Genomic DNA, 27882 nt, shown 5'->3' on the forward strand with positions numbered 1-27882 from the left:
GGTTTAAAGCACTGCCTCTGGGTAGGCTGTGCTTGCCTGGGGTGGCAAATGACAGCACTAGAACTGGCACCTCCCAAAAATGAGACTCTCTGAACCTGATCTGGAGCTGGCAGGAGGGTCGAAGAGCCCCTGTGTAGCACTGGGTTATTCCCATCTTTCTGCTGTGATTCCTAAGCTACTCCTGTCACCATCATCCTGGGTAACTCACAAGCGGGGCTGCGGTGACCAGGCCAGCTTCTTCTCCTGGAGGATGCTCCCAAAGAGCCTGGCTGCTGCCATGGCACAGCCCCAGTGGATGGTGATCCCAAACCCACCGTGGCCGTAGTTGTGTATCACCTGGGGGAGAAGAGGAGGGATCAGTGCTGGGAAAGCTGTCTTCAGACTGATCCTTCAGCCTCCCAGTGACCCTCTGCTCCATCCCTCTTTCCAAAAGCTGCTGGAGAGGCAGAAGAACACTGGATGCACCAGGTTAGCCAGAGATTTGAGCACCCTGCTCTAGTGGAGGGTGTCCCTGCCTGTGGCAGGGGGTTGGAATCGGATGAGCTTTAAGGTCCCTTCAACCCATAGAATCCCAGTGTGGGATTCTATGACACTGAGCTGAAACTGGCTCAAAGATTCCCGTGATATTAGAGGGGGGATGCAGTGAGGACTGATGAACGTGGTGCTGAAGCCCAGCAGCAGTAGCTGGGTGCTGGTGCTGCACTGCCAAGCTCCCCATGACTGATGCACTCCCAGTGCAATGCTCAATGGCATCGGGGGTACCTGTGCCTGGAGCTGCCCATGGCTGATGGTCTCCCGCTCCAGGCGCACCCGGGGCCGTGCCGGTCTCAGACCGCTCCATTCCCCCACGATCTTTGCTTCCTGAAAGCAAAAGCAGAGCAGCATCTGTGAGCATTGCCCTGAATTACAGCAGCCAAACATGCCAGCACCGAGGGATCCATGAGAGGAGGGCCCTGCTCTGAGTGGGGACAGGGGCTCCCGTATCCCTGCTGCTGCACCAGCTCCAAGGATGCTGGATGAGCTGTCCAAGGCCAGGTTGGACACAGGGCTTGGAGCAGCTGCTCCAGTGGAAGGGGTCCCTGCCTGTGGCAGGGGTTGGAGCTGGATGAGCTTTAAGGTCCCTTCAACCCAAACCCTTCCATGGTTCTATGCTGCAAGGTGTGACTGGCAGAGCAGTTTCAGATGGCAGCCTGGCACATCACTGTGCCAAAGCCTTGCGCTGCCTTCCCAGCTAATCCATGGCACAACAACAGCTCTTTACCTGCAATTCCTTTTTCCTAGGGATCTTGTCTCAACAGTAACAGCAGCCCCAGCCCCTGCCTGCAGATCCAGCAGGAACACGGGCTGTGGGTTGCATTCACCCACCTGCAGAGCAGGGAGCAGCCGGCAGCAGCTCTCCCAGATGGTTCTGTGATCCTGGGCGCTGTTTGCTTCGTTCCAGTTGCCGTGCTGGTAGATCCCTCCCAGGACCGTGAACTCGCTCCTGCATGGAAAGCCAGAGGAGGTAACAGTGGTGAGTGCCCCATCAAGGACCCTGTGACTGGGGATCCTGCTGCACCCCGAGCCTGCACCCTGCTCCTGGCACTGAGCAGGCAGAGCGGTGCCTCTGTGTCTGCCTGGGAGCAAGGCAGTCAGTAAATGCTGTCAGTGTTGAAATGCCCTGGCCTGGGGAACCCCAGGAGCTGATTTCATCTTCTGCAAATGGATCTGCTCCTGTCCGGCTGGGGGAGAGCTGGGAGGAATGGGATGGCTCCAATGGGAATGCAAAGGAATGGAATTCCGCTGCTCCAAACTGGATTGACCAAGGACAAGAGGGGGTAAGGCTGGGGTGGCTGCACCTGCTGGACCCTTCTAAAGCCTTGCTTGAGCCCTGGGAAGCACAGGGACAAAGGGGCTGAATGTGGGTGTGCAGGAGCAGAGCCCCTGGGTCCTGGACTCAGCTACTTCCTTTGGGATCCAGCCCAATGCCCACTGGTGGCAGCTCAAGCTGCGATCAGCACAGGGAGAGGAATCTCTATGTTGCTAGGACTATGATCAGGAATTGTTTGGAATGCTTTGCCAGGGGGCTGTGAGCATCCAAAGATCCTATTTGCAGAATGGCTCCTTGTGCATCACCTACCCTGGGATGATGTACGGTGAGTTGTAGATCCCAGATTCCATGTCGTGAGTGATGATGAAGTGCTTCACCCATGGAGCCAGGACCTGGGAGACGAAGGGGAGAGGGTCAGGAAGAGCTGGAGAACAGTGAACAGGGACACACGTGGTGACATCCCTTCTGCTCCAGCTCCATGTGCCCCACAGCACCAGGGAGAGGGGAGGGCAGCAGGCAAGGAGGGAGCTTCCTACCTGGATCTGTTTCCCCAGATAATCACCCTCTGCTCCCAAGGCTTTAATGTATTTTTATCATTGGGCATCCCCAGACCTGAACCAGGATCTGTGTTTCCTGCTCTGGCCTCCACACACACGAGGGTTCTCCGAGACCAGGGTTTGCTGCTGACACAGAGGAGGCTCCCACATCCAAGCCCTGCACCCCCTCACCTTTATGACCTGTCCCCGGGCGGGCTGGAGCTCTGGGTCAGGCTGCAGCTCCCCTGCACGCACCCCGGTGCAGTTGATGACAACATCCACACCTTGGGCAAACAGCTGCAAGGACAGAGGCACTCAGGGTGGTACCCAGGGGCCATGGGGCTCCTGCAGCACAGCCAGGCCAAGCACTCGCTCCGGTGGTGTGCTTGTGGATAACCATAAGGGGATGGATCCAGGGCATGGCTTCTGCTGGGACCCTGGGTGTGCAGGTGGGAGAGCGGTGGCCCCTTAAACTGCAGCCATAGTGTGGATGCTTGTGCTGCCCCATCCTCTCTCAGCCGTCACTTGATGCACAAGAGGCTTTATCCTCCCTGGTAGCATTTGTTTCCCCAATCCACCCGCTGCCCTGGTTCAGCATCACTCACCTCCTGGAAAGACTCAACCTTCCGATGGAAGAACTTCACTCCCCTCTCTGTTAGCCTGGGAAGAACAAGGCTGTTTGTTACTGATGGATTAAAAGCCAATGTATGGTTTAAATCAGTGCCTGTAACTGATACCCAGCTATGGTTTGTTGCTCCTTGCAATAAGCATCCATGATCTTTTTGGTGGTTCCTAATGATCTTCAGCTTTTAGTTCATTTCCCCAATGGCCCAGAGGTACTGAATCCAGTCATTCCTGCTGAGCCCTGCATCAGGTGGTGCCCAGGTCTCCTGCTGCAGATAGGGCCCTGCTCCATGGTAGCAGTGACAAGAACAAAACCAAGCCCTAAATACTCCCATAGCTACAAGCACCCAATTGCAGCTTTGAGTATCCCATAACTGGTGCCCAGAGGAGCTGTGGCTGCCCCATCCCTGGCAGTGCTCAAGGCCAGGTTGGACACAGGGGCTTGGAGCAGCTGCTCCAGTGGAAGGGGTCCCTGCTCATGGCAGGGGTTGGAGCTGGATGAGCTTTAAGGTCCTTTCCAACCCAATCCAGGCTGGGATCCTGGGATAACCTTCACATTTGTCATGCAAGGCTCCAGGGCTCTATTAAATTGAAGACGCAATGAGCAGCAATTCCAGCCCCTTTTCCCTGCTTCCCAGCATCCCTCCCCTCTGCCCTGGCACTGTGGTGGCTCAGCACTGACCTGTTGGTGAGCCAGGGCAGGTACCTCCTGCACTCCAGCACCAGCGCCGTGTTGAACCAGCCATAGCTGAAACCAGAGGAAGCCGTAAGGACCCACAGCATCTTTACATGAGCATCCCCTTCCCAGTGCTCCCAGCATCCACTGCAGCTCTGGGACCCCAATCCCCCTTTGTACAGGTGCGTGGCTTTCCCCTCTGCTCACAGCATAAAACACCTTCTGCTGGCTTTCTTCCCCCAGTTTGACTGCATCTGGTGAGGTAAGATTGGGACTGGAGTGGGTTCCATGCTGGGCTGGGCTTTCTAGGCTGGTTTGAGGGTTTCCTACTTATTCCAAGGGAAGCTATAATGAAGAAAGGCCTCTCCTGTGCCTGCTGTTTCCCATCCTCACTGCCCAGGGAGAGGGAGTGTCTGGGACCATGCGGCCATTCCTGTCCTGCCTTCCTTGGGGAAAGCCCATCAGTGCCTGTCAGGAGAGCACATCCAATACCTGTAACCAGGGAAGAGTTCGAGCTCCTTGGGGGTCAGGTTCCTGAACCCCAGCACTATGTTCTTCCAAGGCGGGTCCTGCAGAAGGGAAGAAGGTTGTAAGGACCCTGACCGGCCGGGATTCAGCAGTGATTCACTGGGGCAGCGTGTCCTGAGCTGCCAGTCACAGACCTGGCAGGGTTTGATGGCTTGAACCTGCCCGAGAGGAGACTGAGCTCTTAGGCAGAAGCTGTTCCCTGTGAGGGTGCTGAGGCGCTGGCACAGGGTGCCCAGAGAAGCTGTGGCTGCCCCATCCCTGGCAATGCTCAAGGCCAGGTTGGACACAGGGGCTTGGAGCAGCTGCTCCAGTGGAAGGGGTCCCTGCCTGTGGTTGGAGCTGGAGGAGCTTTAAGGTCCCTTCCAACACAAACCAGGCTGGGGTTCTGTGACTTGGAAGCTTTCAGAGCATCCTCTGGGAAGAAGCACAACCCTGCCCATCCCTGGAGCCATTCCCAGCCCTCCTGTGACTTGCTCCTTACCGGCACTGGCTGCCTAAACAGGTTATAGCCAGAAATCAGGAAAAGTCCCATTTCCTTCGCTGCTGGGGAGCTCAGGAGCCCCAGGAGGTGATCGAACGTCTCCTTATTCCAGAGCCTGCGATGGAAACAGCAGAGTGGGGGCTCAGCCAGTGCCATAGAGCCATGCCTGGGCAGCTCAGCCCCTGGTGTACCCATAGGACACGGCACCAGCCTCCTCCTCCTCCTCACTTACGTCTCCTGCAGGTTGCCATGGTCGCTCAGGTAGGGCTGCCACAGCCCGGCTGCCCCATCGCTGGTGGTGTGGGGTGTGCAGCGGTCGGCATGGACCTCCAGCTGCAGGGAGGGCAGGAGGCTGTGGAAGTGCTCATGGATGCACAGGGCGGTGGAGAGGCCGATCACCCCTGCACCGATGATAGCCACACGCATGGCTCCCTGTGGGAATGGCAATGGTTGAAGGGCAGGGATGCTCCAAGGGAGGAGGCAGCTCCTGCAGGACCTGCCCTGCTGCAGGGATGGGACTGAGCCGCTCCTGTGCACCCAACACTTGCACCATCTCCCATGGGGAGCTGTGAGCTCCCCATTCCCAGTGACCCAGCCTGCTCCGAGGAGTTCCCAACTCAGCTCCAGCAGGGCTGGACACAAAAGAGGCTGGCCCAGTTAAAGACATGGAAACCAGCACGTGTGTTCCAGGGAGGAACGCCAAGTGCGTTCAGTGCAAGGAGAGCTCCTCACATCCCTGCCCTCACGTGTTGTGCCTGTGCCACCAACCCAAACCCTTCCCAGCTCCAGCTCTTTGTAAATGTGGGTGCAAAGAGGGTCTGCACCCCCTGACTGTTCCCTCTCAATGGAGCTTCCCCCCGTGCAGCCTGGAAACAGCCCTGTGGGCACCACTGGGGCAGAGAGTGGCCAAGGACTGATTTCAGGAAGGGATGGGGTGCAATGGTGTGGATCATATCCCTGCCCACCGGTGGCTATAGGATGGATGCCAGCAGCATGCCAGAGTAAATTCCAGCCTATGGTTTTAGTTGGGCAAGGTGAAGCACAGCATCTCTGCTGTGGAAGGCAGCCCGCAGCGGGACTGCCGTTAGCCGGGATGAAGGGATGAGTCATCGGGATGTAACAGCACCAAAGGCAGCAGGAAAGCCGTATGGCTTCCCATCTGCTCTGGTTCTAGAACCCATGGCCAGCAGGAACCGGGGCTGCCTCCACTTCCTGCAGCCACAGGGGCTGGCCCAGGCTGCCCCTGCAGCACCAGCCAAGGCGCTCTCCATCACCTGGTCCCTAACTGGGAGCACTGGTTCCCAGCAGCTTACCTGCAGTGTGCGGGGTCCTGGGGCAGGAGCTGTGGGGTTCGGAGGCTCGGACAGAGCCACCTCCTCCAGGAGCTGTTTGCAGCCCTGCAGCACAAGGTCCAAGTGCTGAGGGCAGCGGGATCATGGTGTGGCCCTGGGCAATGGGGCCAAAGTCCTGGCTCCGGACTGGGAGGTGGAGTTCCCCCACGTGCTGCTGGCAACCGGGCCTGGAGCCACTGGAACGGGGTCACAGCAGCGTTGGCATCGTCACCATGGAGACTGCTGCCTGTCCTGCTGGATGGGGACACCCCAGCCACTGCTTGCACTTGGTTGTTGTGTTGTAGGATGGAAAGGGCATCGCCTCCCTGCCGATAGACCCCAGGAGCTGCCCAGCTTCCCCCTTTCAGGGGTCACAAGACCTCATTTCTCACCTTTCCCTTCGCAAACCCCACAGCGTCGGGTTCTGGGCTGAAAAGCCAGGTTTGTGCTGGTGTGGGTACGGCAGCCCTGCAGGTACACACGGTGCTTGGGCAGAGCTGCTGCAATCAGGGGTTTTACTGTGCCTAAGAGGCCATAAGGATGCCAGAAACAGGAACTCATCTCCCACACAGCCGGATTGCAGCCACATCCCTGTGGTGCTGGGCAGAGCAACCCATTGCGAGGGATGGGGATTCGGTCCTGCAGAAGGCAGAGCACAGGCAAGGGCAGGGACACACTGGGATGCTCTGCCCCAAGAGAGCAGCAGGGACGGCCCCTCCTGTGGATTTCTATGGTGTCTTATCATAGACCGGGGCAAACATGTTCAATGCAACACAGTGATCACCCATCACTCCTTTGGTTTCTTTAAGTGTTATGTTTGCTTTCTTCCAAAGTGCAAATCCAAAGAGGGCATCTGTTGGACATCCCAACTAATGTACTGGAATAGTCTGTTGCTTGACCAGAGGAAGCATTGAAGACCTGACTGGTGTGTTATGGAGGAGTTGCTCAGCTGAATTTTCTTGGGGTCGATAGTGATGGTGTTTGTTGGTTTGGGTTTCTTGCTTTTTCTAAAGCTTGACAGTTCCTAAACATTTCTGGTTCAGCTTCTCTGTTTAATGATTCCTGTTCTCACACTACAGCTGTTCTAATCAGCAGGGAAATTAATAGTCTCCCTTCTTGATTAAGGATTAATTTTCATGAGACATGTATTCATGTGGTGCTATTGAGACCTCCCTGGTCCTTCAGATGTAGTTGAAACTTTTGACTCCTGCTATTGGTCAGTGTCCTGCGATCAGCAGTTACAAGAAAAGACAAATGGATGAGAACTAATAACACGAAGCTTCCAGCTTCAGCAAACGATCACTGAAATTGTTGTTCTTAGCTTTGATGTTTATCAAATGGAATTACATTCGTTAATTTGGTCACTAAAAATCCCTATTTAGGGCCCATTAGATGCTTGAAGTTTGTAAACATTTAATTTATGAACATGGTGACTTTGTCATTCTGGATCCAGGGGGAAAGCCTTCATCTTCCCTGGGAAGCATCAGCGCTCACACCTCCTCACCTGCCCTGGGCAGACTGTTCTGTTAGAGGTCAGGCTCCTGTGGTTCACACACCCGGTACCTTCAATGCTTTTGGTAATGGAGCAACACAAACGCATTTCCCACCTGGATCATGGCTGTGCCAGGGCTCTGGTGTGAGCAGCCCCATCCAGGCTGGCTCCAAAGGATGGCAGCAAACCCACAGCTTGGGATCCCCCTCTGGATGCCCTATCCCCCGCTCTGCTGCTGTACCACAGCATCCCCCGGGATGCTGCCAGGACAAATCCCCTATGCAGGCGGTGCATCCTGTGGGATGGACGGGGAGCGGCAGCCCCCAACAGCCTGAACGGCTGCAGGCGTCACACACCCAGTAAAGCCTCTTACACCAATTACCCCATTACTGCTCTGCCTCCTGCTCCTGGCACCGCTGACCTCGCTCCTGTTTAAGGGACCCCCCCACAGCCGCTGCACCCCGAAGCCCTTGGGGTGCTTTAGGGGGAAGCTCAGACCCCCCCGGCGCTCACTGGGGGGTGGGAACCGGGTCCTGCCCGCGCCGGGTCTCGAACCCGGGTCCCACCGGGCGGCCCCGCCCCGGCCCCGCCCCTCACGCTGCGCAGCCGCTGGGGCGGTGGAAGCAGCCGGAGCTCCGCAGCCGCCGCCGTAGCCGGGCCCTGCGGCCGCCGCCATGGCGCTGGTCACGCTGCAGCGCTCACCGACCCCCAGCGCCGCCTCCTCGGCCAGCACCAGCGAGGTGAGCGGGGCCGGGCACGGGGAGCGGGGCGGGATGCGGCCCCTCAGCGCCTTGGCTGGGCCCGTGCAGCGCCTCACGGCTGCGGGCCCCCCACATCCCTCAGCCCCCGGCTCCCCACATCCCTCAGCCCTTCGCCGCCCCCCGGGCCCGCCTCAGCCCCCAGCCCCCCGCTCTGCCCCACCGCGCTGCCGTCCCCTCCTCTCCCCTGTCCGTGCTGTTCATGGCCGACCCCCGCTCCAGCCCTGCTGGAGGCCGGGGCAGCCGCTCCGCTCTTCCCTGCCCGGTGAATCCCGGCCAGCGCGGGGCCGGCCTCCATGGAGCAGCGCTGGCCGCCAGCCCCTTGCCTGTGGGCATTCCCCGACCCTGACCCCCCCCGGCCGCTGCCCCCACCCGGGGATGCGCCGCTCTTCCCCTCTGCCCCTGTGCTGCAATGGCACCGCCTCCCCACAGCTTCTGACCCATTGGGAGCCCTTCCCCGTGGTGCTGGGGTCTGGTCACTGGTGCTGGGGTCTGGTCACTGGTGCTGGCCCAGCTCCAGTCCCCCCCATACACCCCATACCTGTGTGATGCTCCTTTGCTCCACCACGCTGCTGCTTTCTCCTTCCCTCCCAGCTCTGCTGCCCTGGGGCCCTGTATGTGCTGCTTACCCCATCCCCATGGTGCTGTGCTCCGCACATCCCTGCCCCGATGGGGCAGGCACCGGAGTGCTCCAGCTCTGCTGTGCACCCCTTCACTGTTGTAACCCAGGAACCCCATCTCCTGCCTCTGCCCGGCTTGGGGGGGTGTTCCCTCGCCACAGCTCCTAGGTGCCATCCAGACACAGATGCACCCTCGTGCATCCCTGTTTTCCTCCTGATCCGTCTCTTCCATGACCTTCAAAGACAGGTCTGGGGTTTCCCTGCGTATCCTTCCCTGCATCCCGCTCCCTCCTGCCTGACTCCCTCAGTGCTGCTGCCCTTGGCTTGGCTCTGTCCCCTCCTGCCAGGTAAACAATCCTATTTGTCACCTGTCAGGTCCCTGTGACTCCCCCGATTAGCTGCTCTGCGGGGGGAGCAGGAGGGAGACGGTGCCCGAGGCTGCAGGTTCTCCCATGGGCTTCCCATGACTCATCCCTTCCATTCCCAACTGGTGTGTGCAGAGCCGTGCCCTGTGGTTTGGGCTCTGAGGCTGCAGGGACCCGGCGCTTGGACCATTGCTGTGTTGGAAACAGGACTTGGCCTTTCCCAAGGGTTTCTCAGAAGGAATTTTGTTGGAGTCTGGTTTAGAGTCTTCAATGAGCCCCAGTGGCCGCCTGATCGACACAGGTGTAAATGGGCTGTCACTCTGTCGCAGGCAGTGGAATTAGACTGGGTTTAACTGGTGCAGGCACAAGAGGTGCCTCTTGCTTCGCCACATGGGTCTGCCTTGGGCAGTTCATCCTGGACGAGCTCTGTGCTGCTTTCCCCTTCCCTCTTGAAAGCCTTGCTCAGGTGCACTTGGGTGGCTCTCAGAGGAACATCAGCTCCTATTCAGTTGGAATGGTCCCTTCTGGCATGAAATACCCCAGAGCTAAACCATCCTTTCCCCAGTTCAGTGTGTTGGCTTTGCAAAGTTAACTTGCAACCACATCACAAAGTGCCAGCCCTGCTCCTTTGTGGTGCTCCTTGCAAGGAGAACTAGGGCTCTGTGCCTGTGTGATTAGTGACTGGTGGGTACTTTGGATGGGAACTGGTGACCATGTGTCCTTGCTAACTGTGAGAACGCTCCTGCAGCCTTGGCTCCTGAGCCTGAAGGAATTCATCACATGGATGCTGCTGCCCAGGGACAGACAGGGATGTGGCGATGTCTGTGCTGTGGGTCCATAGCATCACTTGGGTGATGCACCATGGAAGAGCTCAGCAGGATGCTCTGCCCGCAGCAAGGTGGACACGCTCAGCATGGCCATGAGCAGCAGGGTTCTGCCTTGGTTGGGTTTACTGCAGCTTTGTAAGAGGAAACACAGGCAGAGCTGAGCCTGAGATCAAGTTGGCTTCTGCAGAGGATGAGCCTGCAGCAGCTCCAGGGGCTGGCTCTGCTGCTGAGCCTCAGCTGACAATGATCAGGACTTCCCATCCCATTTGTTTAAAACCAGCTTTTCCTCCCCTTGTTGCTCTGTAACAGAGCCAAACAAACAGGGGCTGACCTTACAGAGGCCAAATCCTGATGGAGCATCCCTGGGCTGGGGGGATCTGTGGTTGGGGGGCAGTGGGGCTCAGGGTGCTCACAGGGCCCTGTGCTGCTGCTGCACAGTGTAAACAGACTAAAAATAGCCCTGGTATGTGCTCGCCATCAGCTGCAGACGTTCTGGATGGGTTTGCTCTATCTCCTTCCCTCAAACAGCCATAATTCCAGTATCCGGCCCCTGCTGTTGCATCTGGGGTTTGTTTCCTGGCTTCCTTGGTTCTTGCAGATTGTAAACTGAGCAGCTCCTGCAGCCCCAAGCCTTAACCTCGGGGAGTGGGGAACACCCCGAGTTCTTACACACACACAACTTCAGGCTTGCTTGATGTGAAACTGCTGCTTATGTTTCACTTCTGCAAGCCCACCTGGAAACAAGTCACCCTTATGGTGGCCCTTGTTTGATGTGGGGGTTGAGCAGTGTGTAGTAGATACCAAAGTGTTTCCTGAGGGCCAATGGAGCATCATTTCTTGAAGGCTTCTGTCCCTCCAGCTCTGCTGTGTTGCAGCTTTGAGGGTTTTCCCATTGCAGGGTGATCTGTTAGGTCCCTGCATTACTTGGGTCTGAACCATGTCCCTGGTGCACCTCTGCCCTCTGAGGGGATGCTCATGGCCCTTCCTCTTCTGTCTCCTCACACAGGACCAAAGGAGGAGGAGTGTTTTGAGCCTTTGTTTTTCACTCGGCTCTGGATGCAATTAACTGCAACTGTGTTTTCCTTTCATAAGGAATTTTGTCCAGAAACTAATGGAGAAGTTGAAGGGGGTGTCTGGAAAGCACGGCTGTGTGAAACTGGTTCTGAGAGGAGGCTTCATGCAGCTGGCACGCTTCAGTTTAAGGAGGATAAATAAAGTGTGAGGGCCAGTGAGGCAGTTCCGCAGCCAGATTGGCTCCTAAGGGGACTTTCCAGCAGTGCCCAGTGAAAAAGTGGCTGTTTTGGTACATGTCTGCCATTAAAGCAGTGTGTTTATCAGCAAGGCAGCAGGCACAGGGTTTGTTGGGACCGGACAACCATCACCCTGCTTTGGGATGCATCTTCTGCCAGCATCCGGGTAGCTTGGAGGTGGCAGAGGGCTCCCTGAGGAGCTGCACATCGGTGCCAGGTTGGGGTTCAGGTACCGGAGCTTGTGCCAATCCCAGCCAGGCAGTTTTGGCTGCATCCTCTGGAGGGCACTTGTGCTGTGGCTGCACACCCTGACCTGCAGCATCAGTCTGTGCCCAGCTCTTTCCCTGCTGCTCCTGCCACCTTCTGCCCTCATGTGTGTGCTCGTGGTGACGCCGAGGCTGGTGCTCTTCAAACCGACCTGTGCCCTAGGACCAGCTTGCAGGATTAGGATCTAATAGCTTTAAAATCCCCGTGAGCCCCTTTGGCACCCGGCGCTGATGGCATCTATGGCCAGGGAGGCTCCTTTATCCCTGGCACTGGAAAGAACCCCCCCCATGGAAAACAACCACCCAAAGCCCATCACTGAGGGATGGCTTTAAGAAGCGTGGGGATTGTGAACAAGTTGTATGGAAACAACCAGTGTGTAACTTTCTCTTTATGCTTTTCTCCCCTCAGCTGGAGGTTGGCAGTGATGAGGAACGTAAATTAAACGTGAGGTAAGCAGAGCTGCTTGGCTCTAACCATCATTCCCACTGTTGTTAATTGCCTGCCATGTATCCCAGTCCTGATCCTGGCCAGGACTCCAGCCTGGAGCTTGCCTGGAGGGGGTTGTGTGGTCTGCAGGGAGCTGAGCACTGGGGTGATCTCTCTCCCTGATCAGTTTAGTTTTGAGATGAGTGTTTAATGAACTGAAAGCATAAAAGAGGGTTTGGGATTTTTCTTTCCTGGGAAGAGGAAATGGGAAAATTGCTCCTTAGCTTTGGCCAAAGCACTTCACTGTTATCAGTGTCTCTGTCTCTGCTGCTGCTCTCTGAGATTGCAGCTGTGGGTCAGGAAGGGGAGGGCTCTGCTCCTTCCTGGGGATTAACCATTGGGAATTCGACTCCTTTGATACTGGGGTTGTGCAGAGCCACTTCGTGCAAGGAAAAGAGTGAGGTAGCAGCTGGAGAAGGGGAAGCTCCTCTTGCTGGTGCTGCACAGAGATCAGGGGTAGTAACAGTGAGGCTGGTTTGGGACTCTGGGCTAATGGGGCTCTGAGAAATTACATGGATTGCTGACTTTGAAGCCAGCTGCTGCAGACAGCTCTTACCCTCTCACCTGTACACCCCAATCTGAGAGATACAGTGTAAAAACACAACAGTGGTTCAGCAAGCCTGGTCTCTTCTCCTTGTTACTGCTTCTTACTTTAGTTATCCTGCTTTCAGGTACAAGCATCACAAATTAGCTCAATGACAATATACAGCTAAAGCACTGGGAGATCATTGGGTTTGTGGCTACTTTTGGTCTTTTTGCAAGCCAGGCACCAACGTCCATCACTGACCAGAGCAATCATGGGGGTAGATGTAGTGAGATTGGGCTTAAAGGCTGATGCTTTCTTCTGGTTGTTGGAAAGTGCTGCAGCAATGACTCTGCATACTGAGAGCCCAAGAGCTTCCTCTGTCCTTCAGTCTCTTGGGGCTGCTCTTCTGTATATGATCTTCAGGATAAGAATCAGGTAATTAAATCATCAGATAGACCTCGAGAATAGGATGGCTTTTGTGCAGATCCTTTGCTGTACTCGGGGGGAAACACTGCCAAGGACCGAAGAGAATGTGTGGCCTTGGTGTGGACACAGCGTGGCTGAGCACTGAAGCTCCTCTGACAGGCAGGTGGGTAGATCCTGTCCCCTTCCTGCTGGATTCCTCGGGATCAATGAGCTGAGACTTTACCCACTGCCCATGGGGTGGCAGAATTGTTCAACTTCATTGTGCTGCTTCTCCCAGCAGCTGAACCCAGGTCTCCTGTGTTAAAAAAGGCAAGGACAGGCTGTGATTAGGTTTGTGGATCTTTAAATCCCAGTCTAGCCTTGGTGGAGAATCAGGTGACAGCTCTGCTGTGTCACGCTTGCCCTAAGTGCTGGGGTCAGCAGCCCAGTGCCTGACTTTGCAGACCTCAGTGATCCTCATGGTCAGTAACAGAAGGGTTATTGGATGCAAGACCCCTTTGCTGCTAGCTCAAACTGTGTTTCATCAATACAGCATGAACGTGCTATTGCACACTGATGATATACTTGCTCATCTGCTTGCTGAACAGATTCTTTTCATTCATCCCTAAAAATGCCAGGATTTTCAGTGGAGGCTGTGCAGTTAGATCTGGTTAGGTTATTTTATTGGAGGAATAGGTGTGTATCATGGTTTTATAACATCTTGCTGCTCTCTGGTCTAAGAGCAGGAGGCTTTCCTTATGGTTTCTGTCACTTCAGAATGCTTTTCTCTCTTGTCTTCTCCCTGAAACAGCCTCTACCCTAGTACAGACCATGGGAACATGTTCTAGGTTCAGCTTTCTGTCACAGACACTGTTGCTTTATGCATTTTGTTAGACATCAATGTGCTTTGAAGTCTTCCTTCTCTTGCACTTCCCCAGAATGCTGCAGAAAACTTGGGAAGGGAACATCACCACTGTTTCCATGAGGCAGCCAGGAATCTCTTTTGCTTCCACAAACCCTTAAGTTTTACAAGATTGGGGTCCACTGGGTTCAACAGGATTTTTCGTACCCTACTCCTTGGTGCAACCCAATTGACTTCTATAGCTCACCATTGGCTGGTTCTCTAGCACCAAGTCAAAGGAGATGCTTTACAAAGCCAGTGGTGTTGTGAGTGTTGGCTGTTGTGAACTGGCACATGCAGGAAGATCATCACTGGCTGTAATTACGAACACAAGTGAGTTGGTTTAGCCAGGCATTCCGTGACCTTCACCAGCATTGGCTTTCCAGTTGCACCCTGCATGTGGTCAGAAACAGGGCTGGGAGGGTGGTTTTGGGCACGTCTGCAGGGAGATGGAGGTTGAGCTGCTGCAGGAGCCAGTTGTCTCCAGCCTGGGATCAAGCCTGCAGATCGATGTGGAAAGAACTGTTCCTGTTTGGCACCACTAAACCCAGTTTTAGGAGCTGGCAAGAGCAGCAGTCGAGGTAAAGGTTTTCAGGATTGGACTTGTGTGTATTTGCAGAGTGCTTTAGGGGCATAGGCTGTGCTACTGCCTCCATGTAGAGACCCTGCTTTGAGAGCACTGCCTGGAGCATCCAGTGTCCTGCTGAGCAGGGGTAAAGAAAGAGACTAGGGCTCTTCCTGTCTTTGCTAATGCTGTCCTGTGTACCTTGCCATGTTACTTAATGCTCCTGAACGTCCTTCTCCCATCTACAACTTGGCAGATGTCTCTTAGCTCATGTTCTGAAACACTGAGAGTAAAGCATTAGGTCTGTTTGGTTTTATTCAGCAATAAAACCTTTCAGCTGAAAGAGGCATCTGGCTTTGGAGGTCTGAGGAACCTGCACCTGTTTGGGATGTGCAGAAGGCAGCATGTCCCCCTTGCTTTCCACCTCATTAGCTCGCCTTTGTGTTCTGCATGATGACCTGGTCAGGGAGGAGCATGCTGCACCACACTGGTTTGATAACCAGCTCTACAGTCCCTTTAGCTAATGCTTTTTACTGTAGTTTAATGAAACGAAGTGATTTTCTCTTTTGAAGGTAATGGATTTACATTGGGCATTGGTTTGACTCAGTTTTGTGTTTGCTGCTGGAATTAGATGGAGCCCTGAGGTTGCTGTAAACTCCCTTTGCAGCTCAGTGATCAACAGGAGGAGTAATTACAGCAGGCAAACTCCTTACAGAGCATCACTGGATTTAGACCAGGTATTAGGACACATTTCTTCATTTAGAGGGTGGTCAAGCATTGGAAGAGGCTGCCCCGGGTAGGGGTTTAAAAGACACATATGTGGCACATGGGGACATGGTTTAGTGGTGAACTTGGCAGTGCTGGGCTTACCGTTGGGCTGGATGAGCTTAATGGTCTTTTCCAACCTGAATGATTCTGTGATACACTCCAGAGGACTCGTTATGAAGAGGCTGTTTGGTTAAAATCACTGTAATCCAGCAGGCTCCTTGCTGGCCTCAGCATGGAAACTTGAAGGGTGGATGCAACTGCACTGTTCAGGCTCTTCTTGGTGCACAGATTGCCCACCACAGCTGGGGATGTTATTTGTGTGTATTATATTTTAATGTACCCAAAATTCCTTATTAACATCCTGATCTTTAACTCTTTTAGGGATTTGTGAGCGTGTTTTGCTGGAGGGATCCCCAAGTGAATGACTTGTATCTGCAGCTTTGGCCAGGTTGACGGTACTGGGAACGCGCAGGGGCTGGGGGTCCATCAGGCAGCAGCCTTGAGGATGCATTTGTGGGGACAGCAGCTCATTACACACATGACACATCCTACTCACTGCGGTATTTATTGTCCCCCAGTTACTCGGTGGGAGCTCTTGGGGCAGAAGCTGCTGATTTTATTAACTGTGCAAAACAGGACGCTGAATCACATCCTGGCAGGGCTGCAGCATCCTGCCTTAGCGTGCTCCGTACAATGGGGAGGCAAAGTCCCAGGCTCGTGACCCTTTCTGGCCCGGAGGTGTGGCTGTGGAAGCTGATGGAGATATAATTAGACCTTTACATTAGTGATGGGTTGTGTGGGGTGTTCAAAGACCATGGAGCCGAGGAGCCTGCACTTGGTTGACACTTATTTAAGCTCTGGCCTTTCCAGGAAACTGGTGCTGACTTGAAGTTGAGCAACACGAGGAGTTTACTTGGATGCTGGGAGAGTAACAGCAGGAGGTCTGCCAGTGCTCAGCCCTGCTTTGGGACTCGATATAAATACCCTTTTCTTTTATTCTTTTAGCTTTTTTTTGCCACGCAGTCTCAGCGGTTTGGCTTGAAACAAACCAACTGGCCCCGTTATCAAAGGTACTGGCTTGGCACTGAGGTCTGTTCCTGTAAAAGGCCAATGTGCTTACTGTTTATTTAGGTGTTAGAGCTGGGTCAGGAAAATATTTTGATTCCAAATGCCTCTTGATTTGAAATACCTGAATCTGTGATAATCCATTGCCAAGGTCTGTGAGTCAGGGATTTCACAGGCAAATCAGAGCTGTGGTCTGCTGGCAAGTGCCCTTCAGATGTGAAATGCACAGAGCACCTTCATGGGCATGGCTTTGCTTTGCATGATGAGAATGCTGGGTTGTGGTTTATCTGTTAGACATTTACGTCTCACTCTGCAGCATTTGAAGCCCTGATGCAGAATCACATCACTGCTACACAGAAATAAGCCAGAAAGCAAAATAGGCCAAAAATAAGTCCAGCCTCAAATGCATTAGGATACAGACCTGCACCCTTAGGTGTCCCTTAGTTGTTCAGGTTTATCTCGGATGAGAAGGACTCTTCTATGCAGAACTTGCCTTTCCTCTCTGAGGGCTTTAGTCCAGGCAGGAGTCAGTGATGTTGAGCTTGTTCAGCCAGGCAGGCCTGCATCAGCTTTCCATGACGTCAGGTATGGCTGTCCATCCCCAGGGTGTGAACTGGCAGTGGTTAACATCACTGCCAGAGCTGTTTGTGTGCACACACCTCATCCCCTTGTAGCCAGTGCAAAGGTTTCTCTTTTCCCACAGGAGAGGAAGGTTTCCCTCCGTCCTTCCTGGGACAGGAGTGGGAACACACATGGAACCATCTGTGTGTCCATACCCACCTCAGCTGGTTCTTGCTGTTGGTATGTCAAGGTATTGCCCATTGCACCAAACACTCCCCAGCACTGACCTAGCACTTGTTGTAGGGCCCAGAGTCTGTGCCTGATGTTCACCAGGACTCTACCAGACCTACTCTAGCTCTTAATGCTTAATGCCTACTCTATGCTTCTTAATGCAACCCTTCCTGCAGGAATCGCCAGGGAGGGTGACTGCTGTGGGGTCCATGATGTGCTGCTGGCTGGAAAACCTCTGGGGCTGAGCAGCAGAGGCCAAAGCATCCAGGAATGCAGGAAAGGGGACAGAAAGTCCCTTTCAGCTGTCCCGGAAGGCTGCCAGGTTGCCTGTTTGCTCTGTCTGCCATCCAGACTGTCACGTCCAGCACTCCCATCCCTGCAGGGACCACGGCCTGTGGGCATCTCCCTCCAGCCCTGCAAAGCGTTTTGGGCTACAGATGTTCTCTCTGCAACACTGATGCTGCTTGTAAAAGATGGGTTTGAAGTGGAGGAGGTAAAGAAGGATAATCCTGAGGTTTTTACCAACAATTCTGGCTCTATGATTCTGTGATGTTGTGATTCTTTTCCATCTTAAGCCAGCTTTTCCCCTGGCTGGGGGTCTCCTAGTTGCTTGGTGTACCTTCATCCTTGTGCTAGCCAGAGCCCTTGGGGAGCCGAGGCAGGCCATGGTCTAGCTGAACACTGGAGGTGGTGTCTGGGTTGAGCTGGAACTGTTCTCACTCTTTTACCCCGCATGATCCGTCTGGATTTGACTTTATTTTTCCACATTACCAACGTGTCAAGTGCTGCCTGGTCTCTGCTGCCTTTTTTGGAGTCATTCTGAAACCAGCAGCAGAGCTGTTTCTTGGGTTGCTGTGCCACCGCTGCCTGTAGGGCTCTCAGTTGTGCTTCCCATGCTGTTGCTGTGTCCTGGCTGACCTTTGTGTGCGCCGCTTGGAAGCTGCTTTCTCCATCCTTGAAGCTATCATTCACCTTCCTTTTCTTCTCCAGCGGCGCCAGGGGAGAGTTTCCACTTGTTTCTCTGGGAGACACCACTGAGGGGGGAAGTGGGGAGACTTCATGAAATGCTTTAATGGATTATAACAATGAGTTGACAGCAGGAATGCAGGAGGATCGGCCCATGTGCTGACAGCTCGGCTGGGGAGGAGGATGGGAGCTCCTGGCACCTCCCTGGCACTCCTGGGCTTGTGGTCTGTCCTCTCCCTACCTGTGGGCACAGAACAGCCATGGCAATAACGTGGCAACAGCATCATCCCAAAAAGGGATGCTGTAGAACACAGGGTGTCTTAGTGTGGGGGAAGAAGGGAGGCAGTGTTGTGGGAATAGCCCACCAGGCTGCTGGGGACACGGGTGCCAGGAGGCTCTGTAGAGTTATTTCTCCCTTCCTAAGCACAGGAGAAAAGCTTCTTTATAACAGCTCAATGGGCAGGTTGAGGTTTGGAGGGGATCAGACCTCGGCCTCTAGAGACAGTGGCTGTCACCAAAATGCCATCATTGGGAATGTCAGGAACGCTCTCTGTGGTTCCAGCCATTCATTCCAAGCCCATCACGTAGCTGGATGATGCCCTGATCAGCCCCGTGCCTTTTTGAACTCTGCAATCAATGGGATGAGCAAAAAGGATTCCTTTTTCCATGTGAAACAGTCTCTTTATTTTATTTGGCTCTTCACCATCCCAGTCCTAGGGATTCCTAGAATTTTCCTGGCTGTTTGGGCGCTCTTCCGCTAACTGATTTGTGCTGGAATGGGCACCAATCCTGATAATTAGCCTGTTTCCTTCTTCCTGCCCTTTCTCTTGGCTGCTTTATCCATGCTCTGCCCTCGGAGCTGTGTGCTGCCCTGGTTGGGCTCCATGCGGAGCTGGGTGATCCCTGCTCAAGCCCAGTGTGTTGTTCACCCAGTACTGGAGGCACGTCACCACCAGTCCATCTCTGTTGGGAAATCAGCTTTTGTGGGCTTCATGATTGATTTCAGTTTTATCTTCCTCCCCTTTGTGCCAGAGGAGGGTTTGTATCTGTGCTGTGAATGGCCAGCAGTGTCTCCAGCCCCTCTCAGCATTCCTGCACTGTGGAAGTGGCCCACGCCTTGCAGCTGAACAATACATGCTCAGACTCCCCTTTTGTTGCTGCACTGCTAAGAACAGGAGAGTGAAGCCTGCCCTGGGTCTTGCTGCCTGCCTTGGAAATGGATGGGGAGATGCTTGCCCCTGTGAGGAGGCATTGCAAGATCCCCTGTGAGCATGGGATGCTGCCTAGCCTCCTTGTTGGGCACCTGCAGTTCTGATCTCAGGTCAGTTTATCAGCACATCACACAGTTTATGCATGTGTGCAATAGGGCTTTGGTTTAAAACCACATTGCAAGTGTTGGACAAGGTGCCCAGAGAAGCTGTGGCTGCCCCATCCCTGGCAGTGCTCAAGGCCAGGTTGGACACAGGGGCTTGGAGCAGCTGCTCCAGTGGAAGGGGTCACTGCCCGTGGCAGGGTTTGGGGCTGGAGGAGCTTCAAGGTCCCTTCCAACACAAACCTCTCCATGATACATGATGTGAAACTGGTCCTTCCCTGGTCCTGCTGCATAGCCCCGCTCCACGTTAAGCTGGGATGGTTGTGGTGGTATCCTCAGCTGTATCTGTGAAGGTGATCCCTTTATGTTCCATTTGGTGTCTCCGTGGCACTGGACTGTGCTTGGCCAGTGTGTGACACAGAGCAAAGGCCACTTGGAAACACCCAAAGTGCTATTTTAAACAGCATGAGAAAGGACTTGCTGCTGCTGCAGCTCCCGTGGCTGTTTCTCAGGTTGAACAGTAGCACGTCAGCCACTTGCTTTGAAGTCCATTTTGTTCCCTGGCGCTGTTTTGTGTTGCTCAGGCCCCTTCTGAAGGCCCCTCTCTTGGTCAGGAAGTGTTATCTGATGTTCCTCCTATCAAGCCAAAGCAAGCAGCCAGTGTGCTGTAATTGTCAGCATGGCTTGGGAAGCAGGGAGCAGCTGCTCCTTGTCTTCCTGCTGCTGCCCTGCCCGCATCTTCCTTTCTGTTTGATGTGCTCCTGTCCAGCTCAGTTGTGTTGCTGTTTCAGTGTGCCCTGTCTCAGAATCCACCCTTTGGCACATCAAGGGCCTGGGGGAGCATCCGAAGGGAGCTCCCTGCCCTCGCCCTGCACTGGCTGGAGCGAGGGTCCCCAAGGAGAACACAAAGCAAAGCCAGGCAGAGCGGATGCTCTTGTTCACTACATGAGCTCAGCGCTAAAACATGAGCTGGGAGTGAGCAGATCTCAGCAGCACTTGCACTGAACAGGCTGCTTGGCTGTGAGCAGCAGCAAACACAGAGATAACAAGTTCATTATGGCTCCAGAAACCCTGGGGGTCACTGGAGGTGTGGGGATAAGCCAGGCTCCTTGGGCATCCATGTATGGAGGGATGCTGGGGCTGTGCTGGGATCAGCAGGGATACCCAGCCAGGCACACACTGATGTTCTGCCTCTTTTAGCTAGACACTAGTTTTTAATCCCTACACTGGCAAGAGGCTTCTGAATCAACCTCAGGCTTGGCTGTGTCTTCTCCTTACTAACTTCTGTGTGTGGATATTTAGTTTGAGATGAGTTGTGTAAGACGTATTAATAAGAGTGTTCTCTTGTATCCTGCAACAGGATTATGTCTTACATGGAACTTGAGGACCTGAGGCATTCAAGGTTTCTTTGAGGAGCACGTCACAACCTGAACCCCAAGGGCAAGGCAAAGCTTAGGGAACACTGTGAGTGGCAGCTGGTCCAGCTTGCTCTGTCCATCTCCTAACACGAGCAGCCCTGTTCCAAAATCCAGTATATTTAACAGAATCCTTACTGGCATTTGTGGACCCGGGGGGCAGCGTTTTGTAACACTGACAAGGCACTGCCTATTGTGTGCTTGAGCAACTCGACATGTAATTGATGTGTGTTGCAGCCACGCTCTTCTGGAGCTTTCCCAAAGGGGAAGAAATATTTCCTTTTCAAGTTGAGCAGCACGGAGCCAGCGGATGGAGCAAGGGACGGTGAAGCAAGAGATGCAGGAGCCTGCTCACAGTGGGGCTGTGGCCATTAAGCACCTTTTCCTTGCCATCCATATGGCTGGGAAGGGACCTTAAAGCTCATCCAGTCCCAACCCCTGCCCCGGGCAGGGACCCCGTCCACTGGAGCAGCTGCTCCAAGCCCCTGTGTCCAACCTGCTCTTGGGGCTGTGACAAAGCCTGTGGGCTCTGCATTTATTTAAGAGCCTGAAGTGATTCCTGTAAAGCAGCTGTGCTGGTCAGGATTCCTGGATGGGCATCCAAGGGATAGGTGGCCGTGGATCCTGTGCCAGTGAGGCTGGGTTGAAATGGAACAGAGAGCTGCTTCTGCCCCTGGTCAGGCTTGTGGTGCTGGTGAAAGGCGAGCGTGCCATTCTGGTTTCTGCCTGGAGAAAGAACTAGTCAGGGTCTGTAAGCAACAAGTCTTTATCATGTCTGCGTTACAGAGCTGCCATGCAGTGCTTTAGCTGTACAGGAATGAAGAGGCATTGGTCTACATGATGCTTATCTAGCTCTGTCCCAGGGAACAGGGGCTTCCTGCGGGCAGGGGCTGCTGTGCTGACAGGCACTGCGCTGCCTTTGGAAGCAAACAAACAAACAAAGTCTGGAGGAGGGAAGTGATTAGGCGAGCCTCAGCTGGTTTTCCCCCCTCCTGAATGGCCCTCTTTCATCAGGAGATGTTAGGACAAGTGCTTTTTCAAGCCAGGATATCAGTGGAAGACACAGTGTTCTGTAAAAGTCATCCAGTTCCTGGGTAGCATCAACAGACGCGAGTTCTCTGCTCCGCACTGAATATATGGTCGACCTTTTCTTTTCCTTCTTTTCTTTGCTTTTTGGGCTTTCAAAGCAAAAGGATGTGAGTTTTACAGCGAGTTATGAATCTTCTCAACTTTACTGACTTCTGTCTGACTCTTGGGCCAGCACAATGCTTCTGCTGTTCAAAGAGAACCAGCCCGAATTAGTATGTATTAGCCACTCGTTTTTCTGCTGCTAACAAATGCTGCTTACTGGGGCATTTATCACTGCTGCCGAGGGTCAAAAGTTGGGATGTTCTTTAAGGGAAGGATTCTGCTGTTCTTTAGGAGAAGTTTTTAAAGAGGCTGGAGTTTTGGTTGTTTATCGGGAGTGCAGGATTTAAAAGGGGGCTTGGAATACTGTGCTGTGCGTGTTTCTCACTCTGGTTTCATTTAGCTGTCTCTTAGAGCAGTTGTGGGAAGTGACTGAGAGTGAGGAGTGTTCCTAGAGCGGAGATAAGGCTTGTTGTGGGGTGATGCTGCTGTTTCCCTATGATGGAAGATAGGAGCTTTGGCAAAGAGGTGCTTGGGTGCGTTCCCTCCGTTCGGCACCGTGCTGGTCGTGTAGGAATGGGAGTTTATGTGGAAAGTGGGGAGGTGGAAGCAGGCTGATTTATGGGGCGCTGAGCTTTGTGAAGCTGGTACCCAGGTGAGGAAGCCAGCATGTAAAGAGAAATCTTCCTCGGGCTTTGCTTTCTGGTTCAGTTCCATGCCGATGGAGTGCACTGGGACAAGCACTTTGCACTGTGGCTTGTCCTTTCCCTGCGGTCCCATCCTGCCCCTGCAGCACAGCTGACTCATTTGCCTGCAACTGGGAATCTGCTGGTTTATTATGGAAGATTTCCTGACTGCGAGAGGAGAATATGAAGTGAGACAAACCATTGGAGCAGGAGCTGCTGATCCTTTGGGAGGGAGCTCTGCCTCTTCAAAGGGTTTTCCTGCTGTAGGAATCCCAGTCAGTGCTTTATTAGGGATAAAAGAATATCCCTTGGGATGTGTTTTCACTTTCTGAGAGAAGCATTTCCCAAAATCCTTGGGGCAGGAATACTGTGAATGATCTCCTTGTGCATTATCATTCCCATTCCCTTCCCTATGAGTGTGCTGCTGGTGTCATTGCTTTTGTGTTACTTGTGGCCTTTTTTAACGCTTTCCTGTGAGATCTGGGCTGTGAAGGAAACAAGACCCTTCCTGACTCGCTTAGGGAGTGAGGAGAATTCCCCTTTGCAGGAGTTCTGGCTGTTAGCCCGTGTGCCAGGCAGAGCAGAGCCGGAGTTTGGGATCAGGAGCAGCTCCTGTTCAGGCACAACTTGGCAGGTGGTGAGTGCTGGAATACTGCGGGAGCGTGCATGGAGGAGAGCTTGGTTTGAGTGCAGTTGTCCTGCTGGCATTGGGTTGACCCAGTGTGTGACTTGTGGAGCCCGGGACTGGGGTGAAAACTTCAGCTCACCTTTCAGACCCAGCTGAAGTCTCAGATTTAAACCGGGTCTGGATTCAGTGGGAATTCTGCTCCTTGAGGATTCAGTTGGAAGATGAGGGAGCTTTGCCCTGAAACCTTGGCTGTGCCCAGAGAAGGGAAGAGCTGAGACACGAAATTCCTGTTTACTGCAGTGGAATGGAGCGTTAGTGCTCGCTCTGCCCCAAGGGAAAGACCCCGGATAAAGTACAGAACAGATGAGTGCTGGAGGAGTGACTCCCGTGGGATCGTTTTCCGTAGCATAAGTAACTCCCGTGTCGCACAGCCGCATAATGGAGCATTTATATGGAGTGGAATCAGACAGTAATTAATGAGGAGCTATGTTTGGAAGTGTGGGGCGGCAGAAAATTGGGCTTTGTAGTGAGGAATGTCCCTGGTGGTGTTGGAGCTGCGTAGGAAGTGCAGTGTAAGCAGTGGCTGTGGCAGCTGAAAGGTAGCTCAGCAGACACTGATGTTCAATGCTCACTTTTGGTCCAAGACCTAAAATGCTCACGAGTGCCTGATGGTTGTAATTAGGCTTGTGCTGGGGCTGCCTGTGACTGCTGGTTTGGTTCAGCCTTCTCTTTAGTTACCTTCTGGGGGCTCTATGGACATACCATGGTGTCTGCACATGCTGCAGCCTCCTACCTTATCCGTTGGCTTTTAGGATGGTTGTAGCCAGCCAGAGCAAAGCAGAGTCTTTGCTCTTGTGGTGGTTGTTTTTCCCCCTGAGGTTTCAATGCAGTTTCCTTTCCCTGCTGATGGGCAGGTTTCATTGTCCCTCCCTTCCTCTTTAAATCTACAAGCACTTTATGGTTGCCTGTTCTTGGTTTGCATTCCAAAGAGATCTTGAGAACTGGAATGAGTAGGGACTGATCGACTGGGAAACTGATGCTCAGTCATTTGACAGGTCTAAGCCTGTAAAAAGCCTTACCCTTCACTGGGTTTAAGTTGCAGGGTTTGGTAATCAAATGATAAAGTCATTTCCAGCCCATGACAGCTCAGGCAAGTATCTCCTGCAATAGCCAAGTAATAAAACGTCGGTGGAAGATGACACATGAATAAGCCATGAATAATCCCGGAGCTGTGCCGTGCAAATGGCAGGATCAGGCTTTGGGAACAGCTTCTCATGGCAAACCCCTGCTGTGGCTTAGTGAGGGGAAGCCCTTCCTTCCCCAGGCACAGACCTGAGCATGCCTTTTGCTGGGCTTTCCTTTCACTTGACTTCTGTTGTTTGTTTTCCAGCCTGAGCGAGAGCTTTTTCATGGTGAAAGGTGCAGCCCTCTTCTTGCAACAAGGAAACAGCTCCCAGGGCCAGCGAAGCCTCCAGCATCCTCACAAACATGCAGGTAGTGGATTCAATCACCTCCTGAACCTCTCCTTGCTTCACTGCTGAGCCAGGGTGTCTGTGCTGAGTGTGTATCCCTGGTTTCACAGCCGGAGATGAAGGAATGTCCCGTGTGCTTCAGTGGTTTGATCTTTGCCTTCCCCTTCAGCCTGTGGGCAGAGTCACAGGGCTCTACCACCTCTAATGTAGGTCTGACTCACAACAACAGGGGCATCTCTCCAGGTGTTCTCCCAGCCTCCAGTCATCTGTGCCAGCACTTGTCCTTTTGAAACTACCTGTTGCTGGTTTTGTTTGGTGTTGCTGGTAAGAGCAGGGAATGGTTTAACAGGATTTGGGTCTCTGCATAGACATAGGTTTCTTAGCTCCCTATATCCCTCTTCCTGGTTTCAGGAAAATCCCCGTTTCAGTTAATTCATCACTACCTGGCCTGTAAGAATTGGTCATGGTTTAACCCCTCCAATATGCCACACTGATGGGAAGAAATGGTAGGGAGTTGTGTGGTGAATGTACACAAGGACTGAGAAGGAGATGTGGGGTCAGGAAAATGGATTCCACTTACCCAGTGGCTTTAAGCCTTCTGTCTGTGACAGTTTGGAGTAAGTGATCACTGGGGAAGCAGTAAGATGATCGGCAGGGCTTTTGGGGAGCAGGAGCATGTGGGAAAGGCACAGTGTGGTACTGTGTGCCTGCTGCTTAGTAAACACTCCAAGCACAAAGAGGGTGTTTGAATGCCAAGCTTGGCTTTGGGTTTCTTTAATCGTCAGCAATTTCATATAGCCAGCAAACATCCTACGGAAGGAATTTTATCTTGCATGGAAAGTTGTGAGTGCATTACTGAGTTATTAGATGTGAACTGGGTTTGTTTTCTTGTAGATTCCTTGTTCCTTTCGCTTGCTTTCATCAAACAGAAATGTACCCACCAGTCTAGAGCCTAAAGGACTTGATGCATGAGAACCACTTTGTTTGAGACAGAAGGGATCCATCACTTCCTAATGAGTTGTTCCTCCTGCCTCTTCCACCCCTGTGCCCATGTCTTTGTCTTCTCTGAGATGCTGTAACAGGGAAAGTATCATCATTTGTGCCTGTTATAGATGGTCTCAGTATATTTGGTACCTTCCAAATACTGTAAGGTCAAATTCTCCCAGAGCCAGGTGGTCCTCACCAATGAAGCTCACTTCTGTCAGTATCTCTGGGGCAGCAGAGCTCATTGGCCTCTCTTAAATGGTATTTTTTTACTTTACAAATCCCACAATTTCCTTAAATATCAAGATCCTGCTGATCCTTAGTGCAGCAGGAGACCCTTCCTGATGATTGCTCTGCTCTCTGTGCAGGTGATTTGCCCCAGCACCTCCAGGTGATGATCAACCTCCTCCGCTGCGAGGACAGGATCAAACTGGTAAGAAAAGCTGCATTTTCCTGCTCTCCTTTCTGTTGGAGGTGTTTGAAACAGACCTGTAGAGGTTCAGGAAAAGCACTGGCAAATCCGAGGTTTTCTGGTCTGTTCCTTTTGCCCTGGGCCTTGCCTGCAGGTGGTGAATTGGGGCAGGAAACTGATCTGTCTGAAGTGTGGCTTTTTCATTAGATTTAATATTCCAGTCAGCTGATAAACTTAACACAGAGAAGAGACAGGAGCTTGTGGGTGCTCTGAAGTCAGTGAAGTTGCTGGAAGACGGGATTGTCATTCCCTGTGTCTTTTGTACTGCAGCTGAATAAAGCTTTTGGGTTCAGTTGCACCTTAAGAACCCGAAGCAGCCATGGCAGTAATGATTATCCAAGAGCTGTTTGCAGAGCTTGCTGACCTTTCCCCAGGCTGTGCGGCTGGAGAGCGTGTGGACAGACCGCGTGCGGTACATGGTGGTTGTGTACAGCAGCGGGCGGCAGGACACGGAGGAGAACATCCTGCTGGGTGTGGATTTCTCCAGCAAGGAGAGGTATGTCTGAGGCAAGGCCGGGCTTGGAATCAGGCAGGCTGGCTTCTCTGGGAAGCTGGTCAGCACCAAACCATCCCCAAGCAGTTGGTTTAGATGTATCTGCAAACTCTAGCAAGAGAAAAGGAGATGTGTTGAGTTTTCTGACCTGTTATGGGGATGGGAGGGCGACTGCTGATCCAGAAAGCTTTCAGTCTGCTTGGAATCTCTGGGCGCTTGCGGGCAAAGCGTTCACGTGTAGTCCATCTGTAGGGCTGGTATCTACCTCATCTGTGGTAGTTGGCTCTCTGCTCACTTCAGAATGCTCTTGCTGACACATTTAAAAACTGGAACTTATTCTGTCCCCCAGTCTGTTGATGCTATGAAGCAATGGGGGTGTTTGGGTGGGTAGCTTAGTTGCCAAAACACAATACTGCCGAAGTACCTCCAAAACCAACAAACAAAAGTGTCAGTAATGAACTGCTGCTTTGTCCAGCTGATAAGAGCACATAGTACATTGAAAGGCAAATAAAATACTGTTGTCACAGCCCCTCTCACATTATTCCAGTTGTAGGTGAGCAAACCAAGGCAGAAAATCTCTTGGCTCAGAGACATGGGGCTGGCTTGGCAGAGCTTCCAGCCCGTTGTTCCTGTTCTCCAATGGTTTAGCAGGCTGCCATGCTGTGCTGGTGCAGCCAGTGTGGGGTTGGTTTTCCCTCTGGAAAACCTTAGTGTCTGTAAGCAGAAGGGGGAATCTTTTGCTCTGCAGGAGACATGTAGGGAAACTCATGGTTGTGCCTTCCTAATGAGATTATTGTCATTGGTGTTGCTGCCTCTTGTGTCTGTGGTTAAATTACTCCTGTTAGTGCTAGGGAGGAAACTCTAATGTAGCATTTCCTTATGGCACGGTGAATGTTGCTGTCATCTTCAGACCTGACCCAGCCTTGCAGTAATTTGCTGATGATTATGGAGACAAGAGGAAAGGTGGAAAAGTTGGGACAAATCCATCCTAACTGTGAGGTTTGCTGCCATGTCTCCCTGAGAGCCTAAGCTTTTGTTAATGAAGGGCAAGTCCTGTGCATAAAGAAGTCAGTTGGCATCAGTGACTTCATTGAGTGACTCCATGGCTCTGTGCTGGGGCTGAAATGTCACTGCTGAGCTGTAAGTGTCCTCACTGCTGACAGTTGAACTAGTCAGGCACTTTTGTGGGCTTTATTCCTTTTTACATACATGTAATAAAACCCCCTTTCTCTTGCAAAGCTCTACAGTGCACG

General features: G+C 53.0%; 2 protein-coding genes across 2 annotated transcripts in view; one reads left to right on the forward strand and one right to left on the reverse strand.

Annotated features, from left to right (window-relative positions):
• Positions 1 to 204: 204 nt before the first annotated feature.
• On the reverse strand, positions 205 to 5081 carry DAO (D-amino acid oxidase). Its single transcript, XM_034068478.1, has 10 exons — positions 4888 to 5081; positions 4656 to 4770; positions 4139 to 4215; positions 3653 to 3718; positions 2952 to 3006; positions 2539 to 2643; positions 2120 to 2202; positions 1366 to 1483; positions 763 to 861; positions 205 to 336 (listed from the first exon to the last, which is right to left on the reverse strand). Exons 1-10 carry the CDS (start codon positions 5079 to 5081, stop codon positions 205 to 207), a joined length of 1044 nt encoding a protein of 347 aa, XP_033924369.1.
• A 3071-nt stretch (positions 5082 to 8152) lies between these two features.
• The window catches only part of SSH1 (slingshot protein phosphatase 1), a 32569-nt gene continuing 12839 nt past the window's right edge, over positions 8153 to 27882 (forward strand). The window contains exons 1-5 of the mRNA XM_034068494.1: positions 8153 to 8218; positions 11974 to 12014; positions 24599 to 24702; positions 26033 to 26097; positions 26511 to 26632. Coding sequence (XP_033924385.1) covers positions 8153 to 8218; positions 11974 to 12014; positions 24599 to 24702; positions 26033 to 26097; positions 26511 to 26632 — 398 coding nt within the window. The remainder of the gene's footprint in view (positions 8219 to 11973; positions 12015 to 24598; positions 24703 to 26032; positions 26098 to 26510; positions 26633 to 27882) is intronic.

This window comes from Melopsittacus undulatus, chromosome 12 (genome assembly GCF_012275295.1).
Source record: "Melopsittacus undulatus isolate bMelUnd1 chromosome 12, bMelUnd1.mat.Z, whole genome shotgun sequence".
Taxonomy (NCBI): domain Eukaryota; kingdom Metazoa; phylum Chordata; class Aves; order Psittaciformes; family Psittaculidae; genus Melopsittacus; species Melopsittacus undulatus.

Excerpts from the sequence above, each read along its gene's own strand:
- DAO (XM_034068478.1), bottom strand. The coding sequence starts at position 5,081 with ATGCGTGTGGCTATCATCGGTGCAGGGGTGATCGGCCTCTCCACCGCC. Across the intron at positions 3,007-3,652 it reads CTGCCCTGGCTCACCAACAG|GCTAACAGAGAGGGGAGTGA; the intron begins GTCAGTGCTGAG and ends TGTTCTTCCCAG. Across the intron at positions 337-762 it reads ATGGGCAGCTCCAGGCACAG|GTGATACACAACTACGGCCA; the intron begins GTACCCCCGATG and ends CTTCTCCCCCAG.